The 25,409-nt window shown below is 49.9% G+C and overlaps 1 protein-coding gene across 6 annotated transcripts; it reads right to left on the minus strand.

Annotated features, from left to right (window-relative positions):
• Nucleotides 1–591: 591 nt before the first annotated feature.
• LOC144156300 (beta-1,3-galactosyltransferase 5-like) lies at nucleotides 592–20,652 on the minus strand. Of its 6 annotated transcripts, none has more exons than XM_077688266.1 (4): nucleotides 20,122–20,629; nucleotides 19,733–19,840; nucleotides 12,735–12,879; nucleotides 592–1,875 (listed from the first exon to the last, which is right to left on the minus strand). In XM_077688266.1, the coding sequence occupies exon 4, from the start codon at nucleotides 1,869–1,871 to the stop codon at nucleotides 837–839; it is 1,035 nt and encodes a 344-aa protein (XP_077544392.1). In that variant the 5' UTR covers nucleotides 1,872–1,875; nucleotides 12,735–12,879; nucleotides 19,733–19,840; nucleotides 20,122–20,629; the 3' UTR covers nucleotides 592–836. The 6 variants fall into 6 exon arrangements, 5 of the variants coding, with proteins under 5 accessions (XP_077544392.1, XP_077544391.1, XP_077544394.1 ...); XR_013319737.1 differs by lacking the exon at nucleotides 592–1,875 and adding an exon at nucleotides 11,845–12,243 and having other exon boundaries at nucleotides 20,122–20,652; XM_077688265.1 differs by lacking the exon at nucleotides 12,735–12,879 and having other exon boundaries at nucleotides 20,122–20,628.
• Nucleotides 20,653–25,409: the final 4,757 nt, after the last annotated feature.

The raw sequence follows: 25,409 nt of genomic DNA on the forward strand, positions 1-25,409 counted from the left end.
GTGCGAGTCTTCGGATTCCACTGGGGCTAGTGTATGGCGCAGAGCACTTGCTCTGGCGAAGCTAGCCGGTGCCCTTTGCTATCCTGCACGTTAGCCCACAAGGGACAGACAGCAGATTTTCTTCGAGTATACTTGCCATATCCCAAATGAAAGGGCATCACTTAAAACACCTTAATCTGAAACGATTTTGCTGACAGCGCCCTACGTTTGAAATCGCAATTTCTAGATCTACCAGCCATACGTGTGCTGTCAACCATGACAGTGACCCGCGCTGCAACACACTTGTAACTGCACGTGATATTAAAAGAGGTGTTTAAAAACTTGTCCAAGGCTAAAACAACAATAATGCGCAACCTATTCCTGCATGAGGTTTTTGAATCCCGCGTGAAAATCGACGGAATTGTTTGGACACGCGTGGCCTCCGCGATCGGCTACCGGCGGTGCGCCGCCGGCAGCAAATCGCGTAGGCCATGATTACACCTCTCCGCCTGGCTCCGCCGGCAGCAGATCACGTGGGCCACAGGACACGTAGGCCAGTGTCACGTTTAGACAGCATGTGCCGCCACCCTTCAGATTTTGGTGCAAAATAAGAATTAGTTCCACCTGTTTATTTAGAAATCCCTTGCGGTACTCTGGTATATAAAACGCTGGCTTTTATGAGCTCAAGGACTCCACAAAAATCGGTTGTCCGTTTCTTTAAGCGACACGATCTACCTTCTGGCGCAACTGTTGCAGCAATCACAAACAAGCAAAAGGGAGTCCTGATCGGATAGTTGGCAGGCGGCTAATGGCGGTGACAATGAGCCAATTATCCCTCCGATTCCCAGCACTTTTTTTTATTGCAGTGCCGAGCGGAAGACGTAGTAGTCGCGGGTGCGGTTCCACAGCTGGTAGACGAGCTCAGTGTCCAGGTCGGGGAGGCCCATGTGCCCGGGCGGGTGGTCGCCACTGCGCAGCCACAGACGGGCCTCTTGGGCACCGTCGGCGGCCAGCCAGGGCCCCAGGTCGACGTGGGCCAGGCCTAGCCGCTGCGCGAGGATGCCCGTGACGAGCACGTCGTCCACCCAGAAGTAGGGCACGGCAGCCGAGGCCCGGTACAGGTCGCGCACCACGTCGGGCGACATGACGATGGCCCAGCCGGAGCAGTAGGGCGGGTAGCGGTGTGCGCGGTACTCACGGAAGCTGACCCGCCACTTGCTCCGTTGGCTGCGCTTGACGTACGGCCGCCGGATCAGGCCACACATGAGCAGCCCGGGCGGCGGGCGCGGCCCGAGCTTGGCGCCCAGGTGGCTGGTCACCTGGAACAGGTCCATGAACACGTCGTCGTCTGTCTTGAGCACATAGCGGGCCTGCGCGCAGTGCCGCGCCACCCACTTGAGCCCCATCACGTGTTTGTAGGTCAGGTTGTGGTAGCTGTCCACAAAGTTGCCCATCACCAGGTCCCCGTGCGCGCGGCTCTCGGCGCGCAGGGCCCGCTCCAGCGCAGGGTCGGCGCGCCCCACCAGGAACACCAGCGCCATGTCGTGCGCCGTGGCGGCCGCCAGCGCACTCGCGTTGCCCCACGTCTCGCGGATGGCGCGGCGTCGTGCGAAGTGTGCCGGCGCCGAGTGCACAAACACGGCCAGGAACAGGTCGCTGCGACCCTGGCAGCGGCCGCTGTTCAGCAGGAAGCAGAAGTCCCGCCGGTCCACCAGGCGGCCCGGCTCGGGCTCGGCCCACAAAGAGCCATTGTCAGCGGCCCCAGCGGCGGCGGCCGCCGCCTCGCGTGCCAGGGACGACCAGCAGCTGCGCACCAGGGACCAGGCGGCCACGAAGGCCACCAGCAGCAGCAGGCCCGAGCGGCGCTCACGCACCACACGCGGCCCCAGCATCGCCCTGCGTGGTCATGGCGGCAGTTGACGTCCCCGAAAAAGCTCAAGGGCTGCTCTGTCGGCCGGCACTCATGAGCCTTGCAATGTTGCTACAACATGGGCCAGCTAGCTATGCTAAACTAGCAGTCGTTCAGTGAAGCCTCTTCTGAGCTAGTGAAAAGAGCAGCACAGATCCTCACTGGCTATGCCATGCTAGCTTGCTACAGGCGCTGCTGTGCATGCCCAGGACGGTTTTCTTTTCGAGGCTGAATTTCTCACAGTATGCCGGGGGGTGTGACCCTGCGGCAGGTTGCGGAGATTGACACAGTCGAGTGGGTGGGGGATGCAGGGTCGCACGGAGCAGCATATGATGGCGAATTCCGGGAGGATTGGGTGTTGTGTGAGCATTTCCCGATTGCCTTTGTGCGTGGCGCTTCTTCTTTGGTGGGGTTTTTTTGGCGCAAGGGCATCTAAGGCCAAGAGCGCCATTACTATGATGAGGTAAAAATGTGCTGATGAAATGAGTGCAAATAGTGCATAAAATTACTTCGGTTTAAAGGGCCGGATCCAAAACATGAGTGAGGAGCGTGATGAGGCATGGAATGAGCTAACGGTGTATAGGGCCATGGTAAATAGAACCCTACGGATGAACAAGGTAATGAGGTGGACGAGAATGCTACTTTCTAAAACAAACCTGCTTTAAAAAACCGATATCATCAAGGTATTCTAAAACTCTGCTGAACTAGAACAGAGGACAGTCTGACAAAAACATTGCAATGTGCCGTGGCATAAATTCTTACGGTACATTTCCGGGAAATAGCGTCTCCTTTCTGGTTCCATGGCCGAGCACTCAACCAAAACATGGAAGACTGAAAGACCCTCGCCGCATCTGGCACAGTTTGGTGGCTGGTCACCAGTCAGGAGGTAGGAATGCGTGTGTGTCCTATTCGTAGTCTGCATCGCCAGACCTCAAAGGCCCTGTTTTTTTCCCTGGCAGCTGATCGGCCAATTATAGGTTGTACCAAGTGAAGCTTGTTGTTTACTTCTCCGTCCCATTCTTTCTGCCAGAGCTGAAGGAGTATGTGTTTTACTGCTGGTTTCATATCCAGGTAAGGTGCTTTGCGTGATGTCAATACTGGTTCTTTCAGCTGCTCTGGCGGCAGCCTGGTCGGCTTCCTCGTTGCCAGCTATGCCACAATGGCCAGGAACCCAGCACACTATAATTTCTAAATTTAGCTGGTGTGCTTTGTACAGAGCTTTAAGAAGGGCAGTAAATGTGGGATTCTTGGTGCCCTTTCCTGTGGACAGGGCCGTGACAACGCTGAGTGAGTCTGTGAAGATAACAGACTTTTGTGTTTTGCTTGTGATAATGTGGTCCACAGCCAGATATACTCCATGTGCTTCTGCTGTAAATATGGATGTGTTTTTATGCATTGTTTTTGCTATTGAAAGATGCTGTCCAACAACTGCACAGGCCACAGCCGATTTGGTTTTCGATGCATCAGTGAAAAACTGAGCAGCCTTGTACTTGTCTTGGAGGTGCGAAGTGCTGTTTGACTTCCAATAGTGAGCCTTTCCTGTCTACTTGTCTAAATGAGGTGTCGCATGATATGATGCTTGTGTCCCAGGGTGCCACGCATTCATCTGGGGTCATTTTGAGGGTGTCATCAAATGAGATGGATAGTTTTGTAGAGATGGAATTGATCAGCAGTGGAAACGGTTGAGCTAAGGAAGGCCGATTTGAAAAGAGCAGCATTCTTGAGTTATCTCTAATCAGGGAGTCACACGGGTGCTCGGGCTGTGACGTAACCTTCACGGCATAAATAATACCAATAAAAGTTCGCTGGTACTCCAAAGACCAACAGTCTGATTCAGCATAGAGGCTCAGTACTGGACTAGTGCGGAAGGCCCCTGTGGCCAACCTGATGCCCAGATTGTGGATAGGATCAAGCATTTTCAGTGCAGTGCTAGAGGCTGACCCATAAACTACACATCCATAATCTAGGCGGGACAAAACAAGACTTTTGTACAGGATGGTGCATGGCGCTTCACCCCAATGCCGTAACGGCCTGGCCTTCCGGCAGGTCAGCAAGGGGTGAAGCAGCTTGTGGCCAGCTGCTGTATCCGGACGGTCCAGAAGTACACTGGTTCCATTTCTTGTTGCTCTGCATGACTTGCCAATGTCGCCCCCAAGAGGTTTCAAGATAAGAAATAGCGACTGAGCAGACGCAGGGTTTGCTTTATCAACAGATTGAATTGTCAAGAAACGGGGTAGTTTTCCAGTTAGGAAAAACAATATTAGGGATCAGAAGAACGGAAACCTGGGTGTGGCCGCTTTTGCAGGAACAATCATTTGGGAGGAGTTGAGTTTACCCTAAGGCAAATAAAAAAAGCAGGGAGTGGACTGGGGTTACCTTGGTATGATGATGATGCTTTGTGTTTATGGCACAAAGAGTGCCGAGAGTTGTTTAATGACGGTTGTGTAAACCTGTACTAAAGCCTGTCACTAACAAAAAAAAGTGAAACAAGATACCACGAAGATGAGTGGTGTAAAGGGCCAGGTTGTCAATATGCATGATAAGATGTGAGGTTTTACATCACTAAGAAAGTGAAAAGTGCGCTTGTGGAAAGTGAGTGAGGATGTAGACTGCGGCCTTTTCCGCACCTGCTCTATAGGGAGATCAGGTGGGAGTGTGTTAAAAGAGTGTGGCCTAGCTCAGCAGTCACTTGTACAGGTGTGCTTCTATTACATATCTGCCTGTCCACTGCAGTCTTTACCAACTTGTTGCCTGACAGTGTAAGGTAGTGTTGCTATGTCCACTGTATTTGTGAGTGCAGCTATATGATGGCCTCAGTTGCCAGCGATCCCAGAGTGCCCTGGAACGCAGCATAGTTATTTCCACATTTAACGCATATGCCATTATAATATGCTTGAAAACAAGGTAAGGTTCCTGGAAGACTTTCTGGATGACAATGAACGTACCACACTCAAACAATCTGTAAATAATGAACTTTGGAATGTGACGTTGAACAATGCTGTACAACAAGAAAAATGCCATATGCCTCCGCTGTGAAGATGCTAGTGCTTACATGCATGGTTCTACTTGTATGAAGGTTGCGACTGTGCGCAGCACAGGACACGATGGAAGCCGTTTTGGATGTGTCACTGTAAAATTCTGCACACCAATGTTCTTCCTGTAAAAACAACAAGTGCTGCAGAATTGCATTTCTTCGCACTCAATTTTTCTCAATTTCCATAACAAGAAGTCGCACGACACAGGGCAGAGGTGGCCATGGCGGTAAAGGATCGGTACAAGATGTTTAACAAATATCTAACAGAGAGACACACAGTTCGGATTCTTCTTTGCTCCCTCCGAGAAGGAAAAGCACAGAAATGGAAGATTTAGAGAGAGTTGGTGAGAGGACGTATTGTCAATGGTCGAATTAAAAAGCTGGTTATTCATTGACACGATTTCCGAGGCGTACAACAAATCCACGCATGTTCTCTGGCACGGAGCAAGAATATACAGTAGGCAAAACGGCCCACTGCGGCAAGCGCGGGTGGGCGACCACACAATGATAGCCAACGCAGACTGCAAGGCTTCGCAGCTGCGATGGCGAAGGAGAGGGCACCCGACGGGCAGCCGCAATTCATCCCGTGGCTGCACCCGCGGAAGATGCCACTCGCTCAACGTACGACGAGAGCCTGCGACACTGTCTGTCCGCACTGGGAAGCCTGGCAATGCAGGAGCCATTCACCCACTGGGCGTGCGTGGAATCCCATCTCTAGCAACTGCATTCCTTGGGCGGAAAAGCGCTTGCAGATGTGTGGTCATGCTGCCGACCGCTGTGCTAGTTCACCCAGCGCGAAAAGTGCTTCTCGCACCTTGGTTTTACGCTGTACGATAAAAGTTCCGGTTGATTTTGACTCCTTAGTACCTATGTCAACTTCGCTGACTACTCTCCCACCTTCAATTGGTCTAAGATACTCCTTCTATACTTGGGGACAACTTTCTGTGGCAATGGAGAGAAAGCTATGGAAGGAGGGGGGAAGGGGGAGCTAACTGCTCTGTGTTACTGCGCAAAATTAGTTCCCAATAAACTGGTTGCGGTTTCGGCTTTGCCGTGACCGATACGCATTTGATACAGTTCATTTATTTGCATGATTTCCATGATTGAGTGCGCTGAACCACGATCACCAAGCATGCAGGCATATTGTGATCCTTTCCCACGCTTCAGTTGCTTGTAAACACAAGCCAACCCTTTGACTGAAGAACTGTGACCAATCCTGGACTACCACACAACCCCATCGCTCAGAAGTGAACTAATTTTGTCAGCACTGCAGTTTTGACGCCATGCACTTATTTTTAAACTCTTCTGGAGCTCAAAACTGGGCAGCACCGCCGACATGTGTAGCATACTTACATAGTACTGGCGCAGTATACCGAAAGAGCAGCACACACGCTCACGTACGCCGGCAAACTGGCTAACCGAACGGATTGCGGAAACGGTGGAGTCCCAGTTGCATCAGTCTCACTTGCGGGTACACTTTGCAAAACACTTGCTTCGTTTGAGTCGACAGATTTTTTTTCTTCTCAAGCTTCTTAAAAATCCTATGCGGAGATTGAAGCGGTGAGCTGCCGAAGGCTGCCGACGAGGACGCCTTTTCGGTAGAGACCATTGCGACGCCAATGGCGACAGCCCCAACCAAACACGCCCGAAAATACCAAAAAAAATATTGCTCTCTGTTTCATATTTTATGTCTAGTAATTTAGCGGCATTATCAATCCGAGGCTGAAACACTGGAAGTACACATTTTTTAGAGGACAGCATTTTCGAATTTATTTTTCTACTGAATAAAGCCAAACGCAGTGAGAGAAGTGGAAACACGACCTAGAGACTACAGACTATAATTTGTGCAATCACGCAATCCTGCAATGTTTAGTAATCCCGCGATGTTTAGAAATCACTACAGTGTCCCTTTGAGGGACCGAAAAATTCCCAAAAAAGCATTTCTTAGGTATTACTTTTCTCCTATTGCTTTGCACAGTTCTTCAAGCTCTGAAAAGTCGTCGCTTTAGCAGTGCCGGGCGCTTACAGTAAAAGCCTTCCACGGCGCTGGACCAGTGCCTCGTCCTGTCGTTTCTCCCTTCCGTGTCCCCGTCTGTGTGCACTGGTAACCAGACTTGGCAGTAATGAAATTACAGCAATTAAATTACTTTTTGCTGTAATGAGAAATGTAATGAATTACTTTTGAGTGTTGGTAATTTAGTAATGTAATAAATTACTTCAAGGCCAGTAATTTCATGAAAATTATTCATTATTTCCCCAATTACTTTTGACAACGATATAGCCTGTCGGCTTTTCTTACGACATAAAAAGTTGACCAAGAAAAGTTTACCAAGTAAACTTTCAATGCCCAGAGAGTCTCTGGGCATTGGAGCTCTACGAACGCAAAGAAAACGCTTTGTTGAGAGCTCTGCCTGCTTCCTCGTGCCTCTTCGTTTCCTTTTCATGCATTCGGGGATTGCCGTGGAAACAGTCAGTCGGGTTAAACAAATACGTGCCGATTGTGTTGAAGGCTTCATTACAGTGGTCACTCGTGCGAGCCTGCTGCTGCTAGGATGGTCCGGAGGACCGGGCCCATTCAGTCGTCAAGCGATGAACTCGAGCGTTGGAGCAGCAGCGGCATCGCTGATCTTGCCGTTTTCGAAGGGCACCCCAAAAAGAAGAAGTTCCTTATTACGTTCAACACAACCCTGCCCTCATCCGCGCCAGCGGAGCATCTTTTCAGCATGGCAAAAGACACTCTGCCGTACAAACGATGAGGCCTTTCCGATGCCCACTTTGAGTCGCAGCTCCTTCTGAGATTTAATAAAGATATCTAATATATCAATGTATAGCGCTGCAAATAAACTGTACACAAGTTGGTGTATAAGCAAATATATTTATAGAGATTGCAGTGTATATGAGTGTAAATAAAGTGTATATGGGTTGGTAGTGTTTCAGTGATGAGTTTTTGTTGAAGTAATTTCAAAATAATTTCATTGCTTTTGAAAAGTGATAGTAGTGTAATGGCATTACTTTTGCCCACCTGTAATTTGTAATGTAATTTAATTACTTTTTAGAAGTAATTTTGCCATTTATGCTGGTAACCCTGTCAATATGCATCACCAACTAGCCCACCAAGCCATCCTAGTGGTAGGTAATTCTCAAGAGGTACATCTCAGCCTGTAGTGCAGCTAGAAATATCATTTCTTTCGCAGCGTGAAGCTGAATGTTTTGTTCGACAGCAAACGATGTTTTGTGCACTGAGAAATTAGATATTTAAAGTCAAAATTTCACTTCTCCCGCTAAATCGTGTGTTCTCGTGACATTGACAATGACGTATTAAGAGCAGGGCCTTAAAACAAAATATAGCCTGCTGACCAGGGCTGCTCCCATCTCATAGACGCCCCCGTTTGATTATCTTGTTCATCGCCATTTTCATAGATGGCGCTGCAATGCTGCTGAATTTCCAGTGTTTGGCCACGGCCTCCGTGACCGGCTGCCGGCGGCGCGCCGTTGCTCAGGCCGTTCCATTCGGTGCGTCCCCCAGCAAAAACATGTCATTTGGCTAACTCCGCAACGCGACACAAGGTGGCGGTGTTAGCCGATAGTTCGGTGCCTTGCACAGACTCCCCTGGACGGCTTTGCGGGGCTTGAGTTGCTGTGTGTCTTTGCTGACGGAATTCGTGTAACTGTGTTGCAGCTTCATTTTTGTTGAGCTGACCAACCGAACGACCAGGTCATAAAGCCCGCTTGTCTCAGAAGCTTCGAGGAACAGCACTGAAACCAAGGTGTGGCGAAAAGTTAATCGCGCTGTGATCGGTGCAGGACATTTCGGTGCAGGACGTTTTGGTGTGGACATTCAGGTGTGCGGACATTTGGGTGGGAAAACTTTTTGGCGAGAGAACTTATCGGGTGCTTCCTTGTTGGCACAGCCATTATATTTTCATTTCCACACAGGGTGGGCCATGGACAACAATCGAGCGCAGTGGTCGCGTTTTCACATTGGCGCCGTGCTTGACTTTTGCCAGTTATTTCTAGAAATTGAACATTTGCATATTCTTGTTTACATATTGTCCCTACATGTTTGTCCCTAAATACAGCCTTTGTGGCAGCAACTGCATGCTCGTACTTTCTCTAGATGAGCATTTCAGAAGCCAAGAAGCATTTGCTTTTACTACGAGTTTTACGTTTAACATAGATACATTTTCAACTCTATTTATTTCAATGGTTATCATTACTGAGAATGTGAGCAGATAGAAAGAGGACATGTAAATGGGGAACAGACTGGCCGCACACGAGTAGTCTACGACCAGTACATGTCTGGTCATGTGGATGCTTGTCTGTGACGATGTCATCGTTTCCCTCCGTAAGTTATAACAAGTATTCCATCACACTTACAGCCAAATTAATTGACATTGGGGCCGTGGGAAAACGGGCACAGAATAAAATGTAAGGTTCGGGCTTACCAGTGAAGCAGCCGTCAGCCAATGGAGAACATTCAAATTGAAGGAGGTTATTGAGTAAAATATTCGTACAGGCCTGAGTGTATCGGTGGCTCACACTGGCCAACAGCCACTCGGTCACGCCCATCCTGATAGGTTGGTGACGATTTCATTTACGTTGTTGTGCAGTCGACAAGCTCAACGCGACTCCTAGAAGAACAACCTTTTCTTAGGAAATACAATCGCCTTCTCTAACCACAAGTACCAGGCGTTTTGGGAACCAGCTCAGTTTCCTCCCCAGGGGCGACTGGGGTCACCTTGTGGCGCCGCCCACTCACAAAGCCCCAGGCTGTGGTCTTCACAAGGGGGAGGGTTCGGAGGGAAGGATTCATGCTCTTCTGTAGCGTGAGCTGCACTGGCCGAGGTTGAGCACTTTCGCGGGGCTCCTGGAGAGCCGTGCTGCGCATGGGGAGGAGCAGTGACGTCGCACGACGCACAGAACGTTGCTCGCTGCCCGCCGTCTCTCACACCCCCCCCCCCCCCCCCGGGCCCAGCGTCTTCGCCGACCTCCGTTCCGCTCGTGGCGGCCCGGTCCACTTGATGATCATGCAACCGATGGCTTGTGCGTCGCAGCAACACCGGCGTGCGCCTGTGGAACCAGCTTAGCTCTGGGGCAATTGGCGACGCTGCGCCGGAGCCGCTTGATAAATATACACGTGTCACTGAAGCAGCAGTAAGCATGATAATCAAGCTAATCCTAGACAACCAGGAAAGCTAAGAATAACCAGCTGAACCTTAGCTCACGCTACGTGTATCCTGGCATAGCCGAGCTAAGCCGCTGCCAATTTTTTTGACTCTCTGAATACGTACGGACTTAAGTAGCACTCTTTTTTTCAAGTTGGTCCCGCTTTCGAAACATTTCACCGAAGTTTCTTTTGCGGTCTGATGCTTCGCAGTTCTGAACGACAGTTTTGTTGCCAGACGTGATTCTTGCGCTGCCTGACTCGTTCCAGTAGATTTTTTATCTCCGCAATGCATGAGGAGGGGCATTCAGCGCAAAAATTTTGTATACGACACCAGGCGTCCTGTACTTTGTCGCACCGTCTTTGACATTTTTTTTCCAGTAGCAATCAAAAAGCACTCCGCCTGGCACAGAAACTGCCCCTCTCGCCCACCTCAATTATCGTATGGTCCCCCGACCGCCTTGGGGGATGGACAACACTCAGCGGATCAAATGGCCAATAACAGAAAGGGGGTGACGTACCACGTGCTTATCGCGATCCGCATCATTAATGTGCGCAACACAGAAAACACGCCAATACTCATTTATTCTGCTTTTTACTGACATGAGAATGAAATAGAAAAACGGAAATGTACTTGATTAACAGTTAGGTAAATAAAATAAATCCCTAAACAACTGCTCTATTGCTTGAACCGTTTCTTCGACAAGCTACTTGTCCGTTGTTTTTTGTTTGTTTAATTATATGGGGCCGCATGGGATACGCCCCACATCTTCGTGCAATCGCCATCCACTGAATGTGTAGCTGGGCACGATGAACGAAAGTCAACGGCATAAAAATATGAGCTATTCACACCCGATTTCAGATCATTCGCGATAGCTTGGTTAGTGCGACCGACGGAAATTGCGACAGCCCATATGTCTCGCCCATTGTTGGACACCTGAGCTGCCCCCTTCTAACACAGACATAATCTGTACACTACGCTCCTTCACACCAACCTTCATTTTATGTGCCACACTTACTTTCACCTCGTTTTAATTCTTCGGCCCAGCTTCCTCAAGATTCAATCTTGCCCATATATTTTTTTCGGGTCATTTTCACATTGATTTCCTTCTGAAAATCTGACAAGCGGACGAGAGCACACAGTCTCTGTCGCGTCACCGCAAACGCGCCAGAAAAGGTGAACATTCACCATGAGCGCGTACACATTTAATGTGCAAAAAAAAGCTACGTGGAAAGCCGCCGAGCACACATGAACATAGTCACGTTGGCCCTGATGCCCTCCACCCCGTACTATTCTCATCCGTCGCCCTAAAAGTGGTCCTAGACGCAACAAAGGGGCTTTGTTAGCCCCACTGTCGTGCCATTGAAAAACAATCTCGCTTGCTACACCCCTCTGGGCATCGCAGTCATACCCCCCTTTCCACGAATCGCTCCTCCGTTCACCACCGCCTCCGCTTACTCTGCCGGCCCAAGCCCCGCCTACCCTCGACTCTCACGGCATTCTTGGATGCCAGAATTCTCCCCGCTTTCTTCCGTTATACCAGGAAGCAAATTTGAATAGGCTGGTGGGGATATAAACTGAACAGACCATAGCTGCAGTCTTGTCACAGTAGTCTTCCAGTTTTTGACGTCGGCATTACACATTGGAGAGGCACAAGTGGCACCCCCTCGCCTTACTGAGGGGCTGGTGCCCAGGACCCCCACCCCCCCCCCCCCCCCCCCCCCCAGCGACGCCACTGCGTAGCCGTTAAAGCATTTAAGAAAAAATGAATACTAATAATAGTAGCTAAGTAGTTTTATTCGTACTCAGATTGCTAGATCGTCAAGCAATCACCAAGCATAGATCGCTGCAAAAAGTGCTCAAGCCACTGTAGCCCATACCCAACTTTAGAAGCGTCTGACCACTTTACGTAGCCGTTATTGCACCTAAGAACCCAACACACCTGTCAGACTTCGTTTCACCACATATATCTGCTCACAACCCCACCAAAACATTCAAAGCACCGAAGCAAACATGGCAAAAACAACGGAAGGCTGCGTAGTCCAATGCACCGGCTCGTTCCGCTAACGAGAGGAGCGTTGAGTGGTGGCGCCACCCATCCAGCTGCAAGGTCCCTGTATGACGGCCCATGACGACACAGACAGCCTTGATATGAGCTGCATAGACGGTAGCGCCAAATTCCTCTAGTGTATATAGAAAGAAACTCTATGGTGGCAGGGACTTCGGCAGCTGCTGCTGCTAATTTCTGTTACTCCAGCAGCAGTGATGACTACAGCAACAATGTGGATTCAATAGAATTTAGTTCTCATGATGCTCCCATTCAAATACCTGATTTCGACAGGTGCTGCCAGGTAGGTTCGTTTTTGACTTCACGCTGTATTTATAAACAAAACGCGCTTCCCATCGACGACTGCGGTTTTAGTTTGATGTGTAGGGTCTGGACAACGTAAGGCGGGGATATTTTGCCAAATGCACCGCACCGTATCAAGATAGCCTGGCTCTTGTGTCAGATTAGCGCTGCTGGCGATGCATGACACCTCAGGAGCGCTGGATTTTTTTTCTTGTTTTTTTGCCACTGAAGCGATAAGGATTTTGTGTGAGAACACAAAAAAGTATGCTTGGATGCATATTTTAGAGACCAACTTACCCTCGAGTGGTTTCGTGGAGTAGCACAGCAGTCAGCTCCGCTAGGCCGACGGGCCCGCAAAAATCCAAAACTTGGTGTACAGTGTTGATTTATATATTGAACCACAGCCAAGGAATGTAGGAACAATTTGCATATCCTGGAATTCCTGAAATAATTGTAGGCTCAGTACAATCGCCTATATACATTGTTTGTACACTTTTTTGTGCATTCTTTTTCTGATTATTTGACCAATAAACTGGGAATAATTGTACCATTCACAAAACTGCTGCTATGTGCTTAGAAGAGCAATCTATAAGCTACAATTTCATGCACAGCAAGGCTAAATGTGTTCCGTAGCTTAAGAGAAAACGTTTTGTGGAAGCACTCAAAATCTGCCGTTTTTCTGCCGCAACAAAAGCGTTAAGTTACGATCGTGATGAATGTGCGCGTCAGGGGTTGTAAGGGGGGACGGGTGCAATGATCTGTCCCCTAGCTTGTTTTGAGAAACTTTTGCCATGGCTCTGAATTAGCTTGTACAATGAAGTCTGGGATTACAAAATATTTTAAGCATTTAATTAATTAGAAAAGACGCCTTAAGGTTGCAGCATTTTACAATTCGATATTTTTAACGGCACATTACGCTGTCTTTTGCCTGCAGGAGAAGAGCATTGCACACTACAGGGTGTCGAACCGGAACCAAACCGAATACACGAACCGGTATTTTTCCTGGAACTGAACTCTAACCGTTATTTTTTGAGCTAGCTGAACCCAAACCGGAACTTTAACCGGAAAAAACTGATGATGATGATGATGGTTGGGTTTTTATGGCGCAAGGCCGACTAAGGGCAAAGAGCGCCAGAGAAAAGGTTATTTATTGAATTGAAGTGGTTACCACAAAAAGGTAGGTAAAAAAAACGTGTCAACCGAACATAGTAAAATCAGTTAAAGATAATGATGATGGCTGGTGTATAGGGCCAGATTTGATTATATGTGATAGGAAATGAGGTCTAAAAACTGAACGTCTGACAAATACTCAAACACACGTTTCACGGAAACCATGGCATCATCACCTAGAAACAGCAATGGATGTAGGGGGATATGTTGTCTGTAGAGTTCTCTGAAGTGTTTGTGTCGTGTTGCGTAAAGTGCCTTGCATGTGATTAGTATGTGCACTACGGATAGGGCCTCTCTGCACCTGCTGCACTGGGGTCTAGAAGATCCCGTCAGCAGATACGAGTGCGTTGCATGGGTGTGCCCTATCCGCAGCCTACCCAAGGCGACTTCCGTGTGTCTGTTGTGTGAGTCAGCTGTGTACCGTCCCAAGTGTGGCTTTATTACATGTAGTTTGTTGTCTGTCTGTTCGTTCCAGTGTGTTTGCCATGTTCTGCGCAAGTGTTGTCTTATGTGTGGCTTGAGGTCTGTATATGGTCCGGTTGTTATGTCTACAGTGTTCCTGAGTGCAGCAGCAGCGGCCCTCTCGTCTGCCAACTCGTTCCCAGCGTGTCATGGGACCCAGCAGAGGAGCAGCTCATGCTTTTGTGCATACACGGACATGATAGTGTTGAATACAAGATTAACCATGTGGTTTTTTGGGGGCTTATGCGATGACAGTGCGCGAACAACACTCAAGGAATCTGTGTAGATAGACTTCGGAATTTGATTTTCAAGAATGTGTCGTACAATCAGGAAAATTCCATACGCTTCTGCTGAAAAAATTGTTGTGTGCACGCTCATGGTTCTGGCTGCATTGAAATTCGGACCATGAGCAGCGCAGGAGACCATAGTGGAGGTTTTAGAAGCGTCACTGTAGAATTCTGCAAATGGGTATTTCAACTGCAGAGACAGAAAGTGCTGCCGTATTGCAGCTCGCGGTACCCGATTTTTGTCAAGTTTTATAAAAGAAAGGTCACAGGACACAGGGCGAACTTGCCAAGGCGGTAAAATGTTTAAAAAGGGTGACCTGTACACATCTAAAAACGAAGCGCTGAGATAAGGCTCGCTCTCTCACTCGAAGTGAAAAGGGCAGAGGAACGGATGGGCGATTTACAAAGAGCAGAGAAGTTGATGTATCGTTAAAAACAGGATAAAAAAGATGGTTATTCAGTGATGAAATCTTAAAAGCATAAAGCAAATCCATGTACGTTCGTCGACTCTGAAGACTCCACTTATTACACTCGACATACAGACTCTCGACAGGGCTAGTGCAAAAAGCACCCGAGGCGAGACGAAGCCCCAAGTGTAGCACTGGGTCAAGAATTCGCAACGCTGTTTTACTCGCCGACCCATATACCACACTGCCATAGTCCAAACGAGACCCAACCAAAGCAGTATAGAACCGTAGTAGGAGTTCTTTGTCGGAACCATACGACTGGTGGGAGAGAACCTCCAAAATATTCATTGTTTTCAGACATTTATGTTTAACTTCCTTGATGTGTGGAATGAATGCGAGTTTCTGGTCAAACACAACACCTAAATACTTGTGCTGCTTGTTCACAGGAAGCAACACGCCATTAAGAGTAATGTCTGGATCCGGAAATATCCCGCGCTGCCTGGAGAACACAACGCAGGAGCTTTTTGCAGGATTCAATTTAAACCCATTCTTGTCTGCCCAGCCGGCAAGCTTCTTGACACCAAGCTGGACTTGACGTTCGCATATTGCCATATTACATGATTTAAAAGATATTTTCACGTCGTCTACATACATGGAATAAGAGATTGTTGGTGGCAGTGCCTTTCCAAGAGAGTTCATCTTTACTATGAAGAGAGTGCAACTCAACACGCCACCATGCGGCACGCCATTTTCTTGGACGTGAACCTTTGAAAGTGCACAACCAACTCTTACTCTGAACGTTCTCTCTGACAAATAACTAACAACGGTGTTCAAAATATTACCCGAAACACCGAATGACCTGAGGTCACTAAGGATCCCATAACGCCAAGCGGTGTCGTAGGCCTTCTCGAGAGGTCGAAAAAGACAGTTAAACAGTACTGCTTATGCACGAAGGCATCCTTGATGTACGAGTCAAGTGCAACCAGATGATCGTTCGTCGATCGCCCCACCCTAAAGCCTGCCTCGCAGCTCTCGAGAAGACCATTGTAATCGAGGAAGTACACGAGCCTGCGATTGATCATCTTCTCGAAGAGCTTGCATAGGCAGCTCGTCAGGGCTATTGGACGGTAACTTGAGGGGGACGACGGGTCCTTTCCCTCCTTCAAAAAAGCCACTACAATGGCCTCCCTCCAAGAGTGTGGAATGTGCCCCGAAAGCCATATTTTATTACATAGATGTAGAAGTGCTTCAAGTGTGTGTGCGTGTAGGTGTTGTATCATTGTATATGTAATGTTGTCTGGGCCTGGAGCTGAGGGTTTACACGTGCTCAGAGCAGCCCTCAGCTCATGTAGTGAAAACAGGGAGTTGTAAGAAGTCTGTGATTTGTTGTTGTCGTGTAGGGACTTTTCACTAGAGTCTTTATACTTCAGGAAAGTATTCGTGTAGTATGCTGAACTGGACACGTGTTGGAAGTGTTGTGCGAGTGTGTCAGCCTGGTCTTCCAGTGTGTCCCCTGTTGTACTGACCAGGGGCAGGCTGTGTGTCTGTTGTCCTTTGAGTTTGCGTATACGTGTCCATACCTTGCGTGTGTCTGTGTATGAGTTTATAGATGTTATGAATGAGCGCCAACTATCTCTTTTCGCCTCACGGCGCACACGTTTTCATATGCCTTGGCCCGTTTGAACAAGAGGAGGTTTCTCGACGTGGGGTACCGACAGAGGATACCCCACGCCTTGTTCTGGGCCTCTCGCGCCCGCCTAGAGTCCTCATTCCACCACGGCCTCCGCTGGTTGCGCGGGGTACCAGAGGCGTGGGGAATGGACTTTTCGGCGGCGTCGAGGATGTGCGCCGTGAGCAGTTGGGTAGCTTCTTCAACGTGTAGGTGTCCTATGGGTGTGTGGTGTAGTTTGGATGTCTTTGTAAATGTATTCCAGTTAGCTCTTGCTTCATTAAACCTTTTATGGGAAGATGGACTGCTCGGGCCTGTACCTATATACGTTAATGAAGTGGGGAAATGGTCACTACCATATGGGTCCGTGCCCACACCCCACTCAAGACATGGAAAGAGAATTGCAAAACCAATAGCCAGGTCAAGATGTGAGTATGTGTTGTGACCTATGTTAAGTTATGTAGGCTGTTTATTGTTGAAAAGGCATGCTCCAGAAGATGAAAGGAATTTCTCTATCAGGCGACCTCGGGCATCCGTTCTGGAGGAGCCCCAAAGACAGTTGTGTGCATTAAGGTCGCCTGTTAGAATGTACGGTTCGGGCAGCTGGTCGACCAGCGCCTCGAAGTCAGAGCTCGAAAGTGCATAATGAGGACGAATGTAAATGGAGCATACCGTTACCAATTTATTAAAAATTACTGTGCGGATGGCTACAGCCTCGAGGACAGTATTCAAGGTGACAGGGTGGCATGCTAAGGATTTTCGGGCGATTATGGCCACACCGCCAGAAGAGTGTGTGCAGCCATCCCTGTCCTTTCTGTATAACAGGTAACTATTCAAGAAATTTGTGTGTTTGGAATTCAGATGTGTTTCCTGGACACACATTACACATGGCTGATTGGCATGCAGAATCTCATGCACGTCGTCAAGATTACTCAGAAGGCCTCTGCAGTTCCATTGAACTATGTTTTGTCTTCCCATTATTTAGTGTGAGAGCTACTGGAGTGTGTATGTTTATGTGTCGTCTTTCGGGGCTGTGACTCTTGGATTGGGCTTTTTGGGCCTTTCTGTAGGCTTGGACGTCGGAGGCCGCTCCTTGCGCTGCATTGCAGGCAAGAACGGCACGACGTCCATCTCGTCGTCCGATGTCCTGGGTGTGCCCGTCGAACCGGGCCCCCCGGACTTGGCCCCCCTTCGGGGGCCCTTCGTTTGACCCGCCACCGCCGCAGGTGTCCGGGGCACCAGAAGTGGCACGGGCGGTGCGGTGGCGGTGGAAGCCGGTGCGGGGCCCGAGGTGTCCATGGCACCCTCCAACGCACTGGAGGATGGGGAGGCAGGGACGGGAGCGGCACCGGTCTCGACGGAACAGGTTGCAACCACAACCGCTGCTGGCTCAGCGAGCGGTGCGGAGGCGGGTTGGGCTGCATGATGAGGCAACCCAGGGGGGGGAGGCGGCGGGACCAAGTCCGACTCGTGGTACTGGGTCCCGGCCGAAATCAGACGCCGCTCCGCCCCCCGGCGAGCTGCGTCAGCGTACCTCCCCAGAGGGAAAGAGGCGAACCTCTTCCGCGCCTCTGGGTACGTGATGTTCTCTGTCACTTTCACGTTGATTATTTTCTTTTCAAGTTGAAATTTCTCGCACTTCCTGGAGTAGGCCGCATGTGGGCCCCTGCAGTCTGCGCAAGTGAGGTTGTCAGAATTGCAATTGTCGGTGGGGTGGTCCTGCGGTGCGCATTTCGCACAGGTTGTTTTGCCGCGGCAAGAGGTTGTACTGTGCCCGAACCGCTGGCACTTAAAGGGCTGGTGAAGAGCTTTTCAAAAAAATTTTGTTGGGGGCATTACATTATGGTCTTCCTGACGCTGAATTCGAAAAACATGTTTATAAAAACACGGTACTTCTTGGAGCCATTTGTTAGAACATGAATAATAACAGGCGATCTTGTAGTAATAAAAAAACGATTTTCATATCATACAATCTTATAAAGCTTAGTGATGTTTTCTTTTTCCTGAGGCGAAAGAACGGCATGTACGATCCCAAATTTTGCTTGTTCTTTATTTTGGAGAGTTTCACCTGTGCACTTTTTTGTTGTTAAATGAGCATGCATCTTAAAACACGGTTTATGATTGAGGACAACACCGGGCTGTTGCAAAGAGCATACACAAAGCACTTATTACAAAAAAGTGAATTTATATGGACAGTCACGGTCGGTCTGGACGAGGTCCCGTGAGCACGTCCAGACCAACCGTGACTGTACAATTCAGGTAAAGAGCAGCAGTTTGAGGTGTTTCACCTTCTGACACTTTAAAAGCAGTGGCTCAGTTTGTGGTGTTTCGCCTTCTGACACTTTCCCCCTTTGTCACTGTTTACGCCTTTGACATAAAAGTGAAGTCTCATAGTGAAGTAAAAGCTAGTTATGTTGGCTGTGAGGCATGAAATATGCCGGCAACTTGACAAGATCGTCGGTACAGTGGGTTTCCCACGCAGTACGATTACTTCTTTCCCTTTGATGATGTGCATGCACTCCTTGCTCACATAATGTAACGTTGTTTAAAATGCAACTCGCACACTGCTCTGCTGTTGTCCAAGGGCTTGTCGGCTCTGAGCAGGTTCTTTTCCCAGAGCGTCCGGTGTGCTTCATCCTTCGGTACACCAGACAAAGATCTTACGAACAAGCGCAAAAACCAATGGAAACTTGTACGTTGCTTCATACACGACAAATGCAACGCTGAAATTACGCAAGTACAGAAGTAATGCTAAATGATCTCGAGACACTGTTCTCCGTTGAATGAGACGCGAGTGCCGCCGCGCGGTCAATCGGATAAGCTAACTTCGGCAACATTTCTGGCGCCGCCGCAAAGCACGGCGTTCGCCAGGGAGTAAACCCACTGCCATCTTCTAGTACACTGTATCCGTGCGTTACCAGGCCGCGCCCGCCCCAATCACCGCTCCCCCTTACACCGTGCTTACAGCCGCCTCGTTTCGAGCACTAATATCATTCTTGCATACACATGCGCTAGTGGTCAGAGGCTCTCGCGTCCACCCGCATGCATCTTTTGATTGTGCTTGTACGCAGGGCCAAACATTCTGACACATGCCTACCGACGGCACTGAGGCATCCTATTTCATAATTTTGCTAGCTGAAGTTTGCGACCTTTTTATAGCACATGACGCGCAAGAGTTCGCGCACAGATACGTCCCTGCTTCCTAGGCGTTTGGTTCAGAAAAGGCAAGCTGCCCAAACTACTCGGTGCCACAAAGCGTGCTGGGCGGCTGTGTTTCCGAGCGTTGATATTTGCACTCACGCCACTAGTGTCCTCCCCCTTGTCCGCGACGTCGTCTGCTGCTCATCAGAGGCGCAGTCGTCGCGGACTCTCAGCTGTCCGCTCCTGCAGGCAATCCGTCAGCAGAATCTGCCGGAAAGGCAAGTTTGGTTCGCACGCTTGCAAGGTGGGCACCACGCGTGGCTACGATAGCAGCCACCGCCGACAGCAGTCGCTCCTCCCCCAGAAAACACAAAATTGGCTGCGCTGCCAAGCGGAATCGACCAAGAGCGACGATCGCGCACAAATGACCGGCCACGTAAACGAGGTACTACGTCAGGTGAAATAGGCGGCGGCAAAGGCGCGACACTGCATTAAGCACACGCCTCGCGACAATGGAGATAACACGAGGCGAGCCGGAAGGTTCTCACCGTGTCAGTGCCGCAAATCCTCGCGGCGTTCGCGCAGCATTGCTCCCCGTGCAACACGCTTCTGCGTGCAAGGCCGTGGGTGAGCCGATGAGGAGCACGGGGTTTGGACAGCAGGGGGCCGCCGACGGGACGTGTCGTCCGAGCCGCGACCGGCTCCCCGGTCCGAGGTGGGCCCTTGGCCTCCCCCTCGAAGAAGCGCGCGGAATGCACTGCGCATGTGCCCAACTCGTGAACGCTCCCTCCCAACGCCTGAGGCTCACTCGCGTCCCTCCAGGCGCTCGCCTCCGAGCTCAGCTCGCAGTTGAACGCTAGCACCGCAGTCCAGTGGTTTTTCTTGCTTCCATGGTTGTGGTGGTGCACGATGAGCACGTGTAAATTATACACGCAATCCTCCAGCGTGCTTTTCAAGTCTGTAACAATGCTAGCTACTGATCTCTGACTCATCTGATAGTATAGGAGGCGCTGTAGGTGCACCTACGTACGAGAGCTTCGCCGCTGCGACATTCCAAAGAGAACACACAAAAAAACAACGTGACGTCATGGGCAGTCTACTCTTGTTACCAGGCCGCTGCTTGGTCTGCTTGGTGAACCTGACGTTCAGGAACGGTGGACGAGCACTACTGCGCATGCGCCAACTAAACATAAAAAAACAAAGGGTCTATTCGATTCAGCCTGCACCTCTTGAACCAGGGGCGGTATTCTCGAGTTTTGTCCCATTTGCGTCCCTTTCAAAAGTGTCCCTTTTGGCAAGCCCTGATTGGCTAAAAGCAAACAACCGGAAGTGACGTAAAGCAAGCGCGGCAAACCTATTGCCATGGAGGAAAGAAAAGGTTAAGGCCCAACCACATGCAGCGTATTTTCGGCGTCGCGCGAGCGTCAGCGTCGTTCGGCGTCAACGTGCGCGCCCGCAGGAGAGGGCGAGTAACCGAATGGGACCGGCGAAATCACGCGCCGGCGTGCGCGCTCGACGCTGCGTCTGTGTGTAATGCCAGACTTGCTTGCCTAGCTCTGTGCCAACATAAACAAGTTGTGCAGAGTTTTTTGTAATTAGGCTTTAAAGTAAACGCTTAATTTTGTTTATAAATGCACTGAAGTGACTTTAACGTTGCTAAACCGCATCCAACTGCGTTGTTTAAATGCTGAAGAAAAACTGCCGGCTGCATCAAGCCGACGAAAGCCTTTCGTTCGAGCAACAGTGTGCCGCCATATTCGCCACGGGCGCCACGGCTGCTGCCACTTCGTCCCACAACGCCTGTTTGCGGTGTTTGTTTTTGTTGTCTCTATGTTTAGCCTGCCATAGAGCGGGGCGGGCAGCGACTGCACTTATTAGTGCCTCAGCGTTGATTTTCGGCATGTCGGCCGCCATTAAAACTGCGAGACGGACTGGCACAACCGGAAACTGGCACCAGCGCCGCTTCCGGCGCTCGCGCCGAGATCTGCCGAGCGTAGATATCGGCGTCGCCGGAGCGTCAGCCCGCATCGCCATGCATTTTGGCGCGCGCGCTGACGCTCGTCGACGCCGAACGACGCTGACGCTGGCGAGACGCCGAAAATACGCTGCATGTGGTTGGGCCTTTAGGAGAGGCCCTGACGTCACATTTGTGAAGCCGAGTCCCGCCATGACTTGAGCCCACGGAGCCCAGCACTCTATCCCACCATCCTTTGCTATCTCCGGTTTGATTTGACTAACATGGCGTCGCCCTGCCCTCCCGCTTCGAAGCGAAAACAGCTTTGTCGCTAATTCCTTGGTGCGATGTCATGTTCTAAGCTGTTGATTTCGCCTTCAATTTGCCCATTCTAACCCTCAACCAAGGTTTCAATCGAAAAACGGCCTTCGCTTTTGAGATAGAAGCCTGGCAAAGTAGCGTTTGTCGTCGCCATAGCGACAGGCTCGCGGGACGGCGAACGCAGACGACGGGAGCATTGTTTGGGGTGGTACATCACTGCGGACTTTGCGCGCTACGTCTCAGCAGCGATGAATTTCACTTCACTTCACAACGAAGAAACACAGTGAGCAAAGAACGAACTGTGGCTCTCGCCAACGCTGAGCGAAGGGAATTTTCCCGGCACGTCGCCGGCGGCGGCAGCGGCTCGCTCCGCCGATCTCGACGCGACGTAAGCGCCGCTGCGGGGTATGAGTTAAGGCCGCCTCCGACGGCGGAGTTTTCAAACTGGCCTAGTCTAAAAACGTTTGTCGTAGCGACTGCGCTAGTTTGCAAGCGTAGCGAGGCAGCCACATACCAAGCGCCTTAAAAATTTGTCGGTTTTATTCGCCCAAACTTGGCCGCCACAGTTGTAAACAAGTAGGCAACATTGTCCATGGGCTCAAGAAAAATGACATCACTTCCTCCACACTTTTCGCAATGCATTGGGATGCTAGGGGCCTCTCCTGAGTATTGTTTCCTCCATGCCTATTGCCAACTTTTCTCCATGCTGCCAACGTCCACTTCTTAACCGGAAGTACGTCACGATAAAAGGGACGCAAAAGGGACGTTTTCAAAAGGGACAGTTACGAGAATACCGCCCCAGTTCACAACTTCACAGCGGTGCAAAGTGGGTTCCGCCATTGGCGGAACCAGCCCTGCACTTTTGTCGTCTGCTTCTGCACGTCCTCGGCAGGGAGTGCAGGCAAAGCCGTGAACTCGTCCTGCACCCGTCTGCACCACCGGTGAATCGAACGGCGCGGTTCAGGTGCCGCGAGCTGCACCACTGAAACGAACGGCGAAGTGCTGCACCGCTTGAACTGGTGGCGGCTGTTGCGCGGTCATTTCGCTGCGCTCTTCTCGTCGTGATTTTTGCCTGCCGTTGCAGCGGTGCATAGGTGTTTGGCTTACGATTGTGATGAAGGTGCTCTCGAAGAACTTCTGGAGAGCACTTACGGTGGTGTGCAGCGTGTGATCGGGACGCTGAGTGTGTGCGACTGCCTAATTTTCGCGTAGTACGTTGCGACGGTGACGTCGGGCGCTCTCCATCAGTTCTCCCGCCTCGATTTACGACAGTGATGAGTGCGTTCCCGTCGAACTTCTGCACTGTGTTTTATTAGAGCGCCGTGTTGAGGCCGCTGGGCATTTCGCCGCCTACGTGCCGTGGCGAGAGGCAGCAACGCCGGTCAGACGAGGGCACTGGGATGGCGCATGACCACTCCCATCGTAACCAAGCTAGCCACTGCAAACGTAGACCACTTCTACGTAGACCACAGGGCTGTGTTTTTGTCCCAGTACAACGGAGTTAACCTGTGCGAAGGTATAATTGCGTGTTCGGAGTCGCGAGGCAGGCAGGTAATGTTCACCATTGCGAAGGTGTAGCAACTACCATAATCTGTTTGCTAATCACTGGGTCTATTCGTTTCACCTGCACCGCGTGAACCAGTTCAGGCGGTGCCGCACTTCGCCGTTCGTTTCAGCGGTGCAGCTTGCGGCACCTGAACCGCGCCGTTCGATTCACCGGTGGTGCCGACGGGTGCAGGACGGGTTCATGGCTTTGCCTGCACTCCCTGCCGAGGAGGTGCAGAAGCAGACGAAAAATGTGCAGGTCTAGTTCCGCCGAAGGCGGAACCCGCTTTGCACCGCCGTGAACTGGTTCAAGAGGTGCAGGCTGAATCGAATAGACCCACTTTGTTGGTCTGAAACCTTAAGCCAGCTGATAATAGGACATGCAGCCCGGTGGGAGGTAGGGCTGCGCACAGGACAAAGGTTTTTTTTTTGTTGTTGTTACCGGCTGTAGGAACCAAGCCTTAATAATACACATCCAGGCCTCAAGCAGGCGCGTAGCCAGGATTTTTATTCGGGGGGGGCTAAGGTTGTTCTCGATCGCCCCCCTCCCCCCCCCCCCTCCCCCCACCGAAAGAAAAAAAAAAGCGCGGCAGTTTGCAAGCGCCCTTAAAGGCTACGAAGATAAAATACATGTTGGGTTCATTAAAAAGACTATCGTTCATTAAAAAGACTGTCTTGTCCCAATAACAACGATACCAGTTCTATCTCAAACTAACCAAAGGAATAATCGACATAATAAATTAAACATTGGGCGTTCTGCTGCAGAGCAAGAGGACGCGGGTTCGATTCCCGGGCGCAGCGGCCGCTTTTCTGATGAAGGTGAAAAGCAAAAACGCCCGTATGTACAAGATTTCGGCGCACGTTAAAGATCCCCAGGTGGTCAAAATTAATCAAGAGCCCCTCCACTACGGCGCGTTAAACCCTACAATCCATCAATCAGTCAATTAAACATTTTAAGCAGTGGCGAATCCCCGCCCACTTCCCGGTGGCGATTTCACTATGACATCACAGTATCTTGTATGTACGATTGGCCCAACGACCTAAGTCACCGCCAAGGAACATTGCGCGATTGTAGAGGGGCCTCCATTGATCTTATCATTTGAATTATAACGTGCAGTTAACATACTCATAACTACGTTTTAGTGCTGGCCTATATACATCACTCCTGCCCATATTACTTCACTACAGCGCACAATTTGAAAATTTATGACATTGCATTGCTTCGATTGAAAAAAACGTCTGTGATTGAAATGGAGCTGTGCGAGTTACCAGTGCTATTAAATTGAACTAGGTTGTATTTTGTCTTCAAATAGGCCCTTTAAGGTTCTCTCATAATATTGATGTTGATTGTGATTGTATTTGTGCCAGGTGAAGTTGTAAACTGGGCGAAAATCCGCAGACCGCGTGGTGCAAATCTGCGCCCGTGATACGGGACGTACATTGCACGCACGGGCACATTGTGCAGGCATTGCACTAAATGGTCACAGTTTCACGTGATTACTTGCTTTATTTCAACATGTGCAGTATGGTGTCTGTGACATCCGAAAGAACATTACGTAGGCCATAAAAATGAGATCTTTTTATTTAGTTGATGTTTAAATGCAGAAATTGTTTTGATTATAAGCCTTCTGCGCCCGTACAGAATCTTCCAGTGTAAGGCCAATGAAGCAAAGTTTGTGCAGAATACACCGAGTCTATGCACTTCCGTTATATGTAGCGCAGGTTTTATCTTAAGAAAAAAAACGACAGGCTATGAATTATGCATACAAGAAGCGTTACACAGACATCACGCGCGAGAACTGCGCTGTTAACGGCGAAAATTACACGAACATGGTAGGATTAGCCCTCACGCAAAGCGGAATAATTCATCCATCGGTACTGTCAAGCCATGTCAATTGAAATTTCGGCTTCTGTTTTGATTCTGTGACGCAGTCCACCTCATAGCTTCTAAGGACGCCAGGTAGATATGAGAAGCTGGTGCTTTGTAACATCGCCAATCTGGTTAATGTTTCGGTA

The sequence above is a fragment of the Haemaphysalis longicornis genome, unplaced genomic scaffold (assembly GCF_048455015.1).
Source record: "Haemaphysalis longicornis isolate Haplotype H1 unplaced genomic scaffold, Haemaphysalis longicornis Haplotype H1 scaffold_1, whole genome shotgun sequence".
NCBI classification, from domain to species: Eukaryota; Metazoa; Arthropoda; class Arachnida; order Ixodida; family Ixodidae; genus Haemaphysalis; species Haemaphysalis longicornis.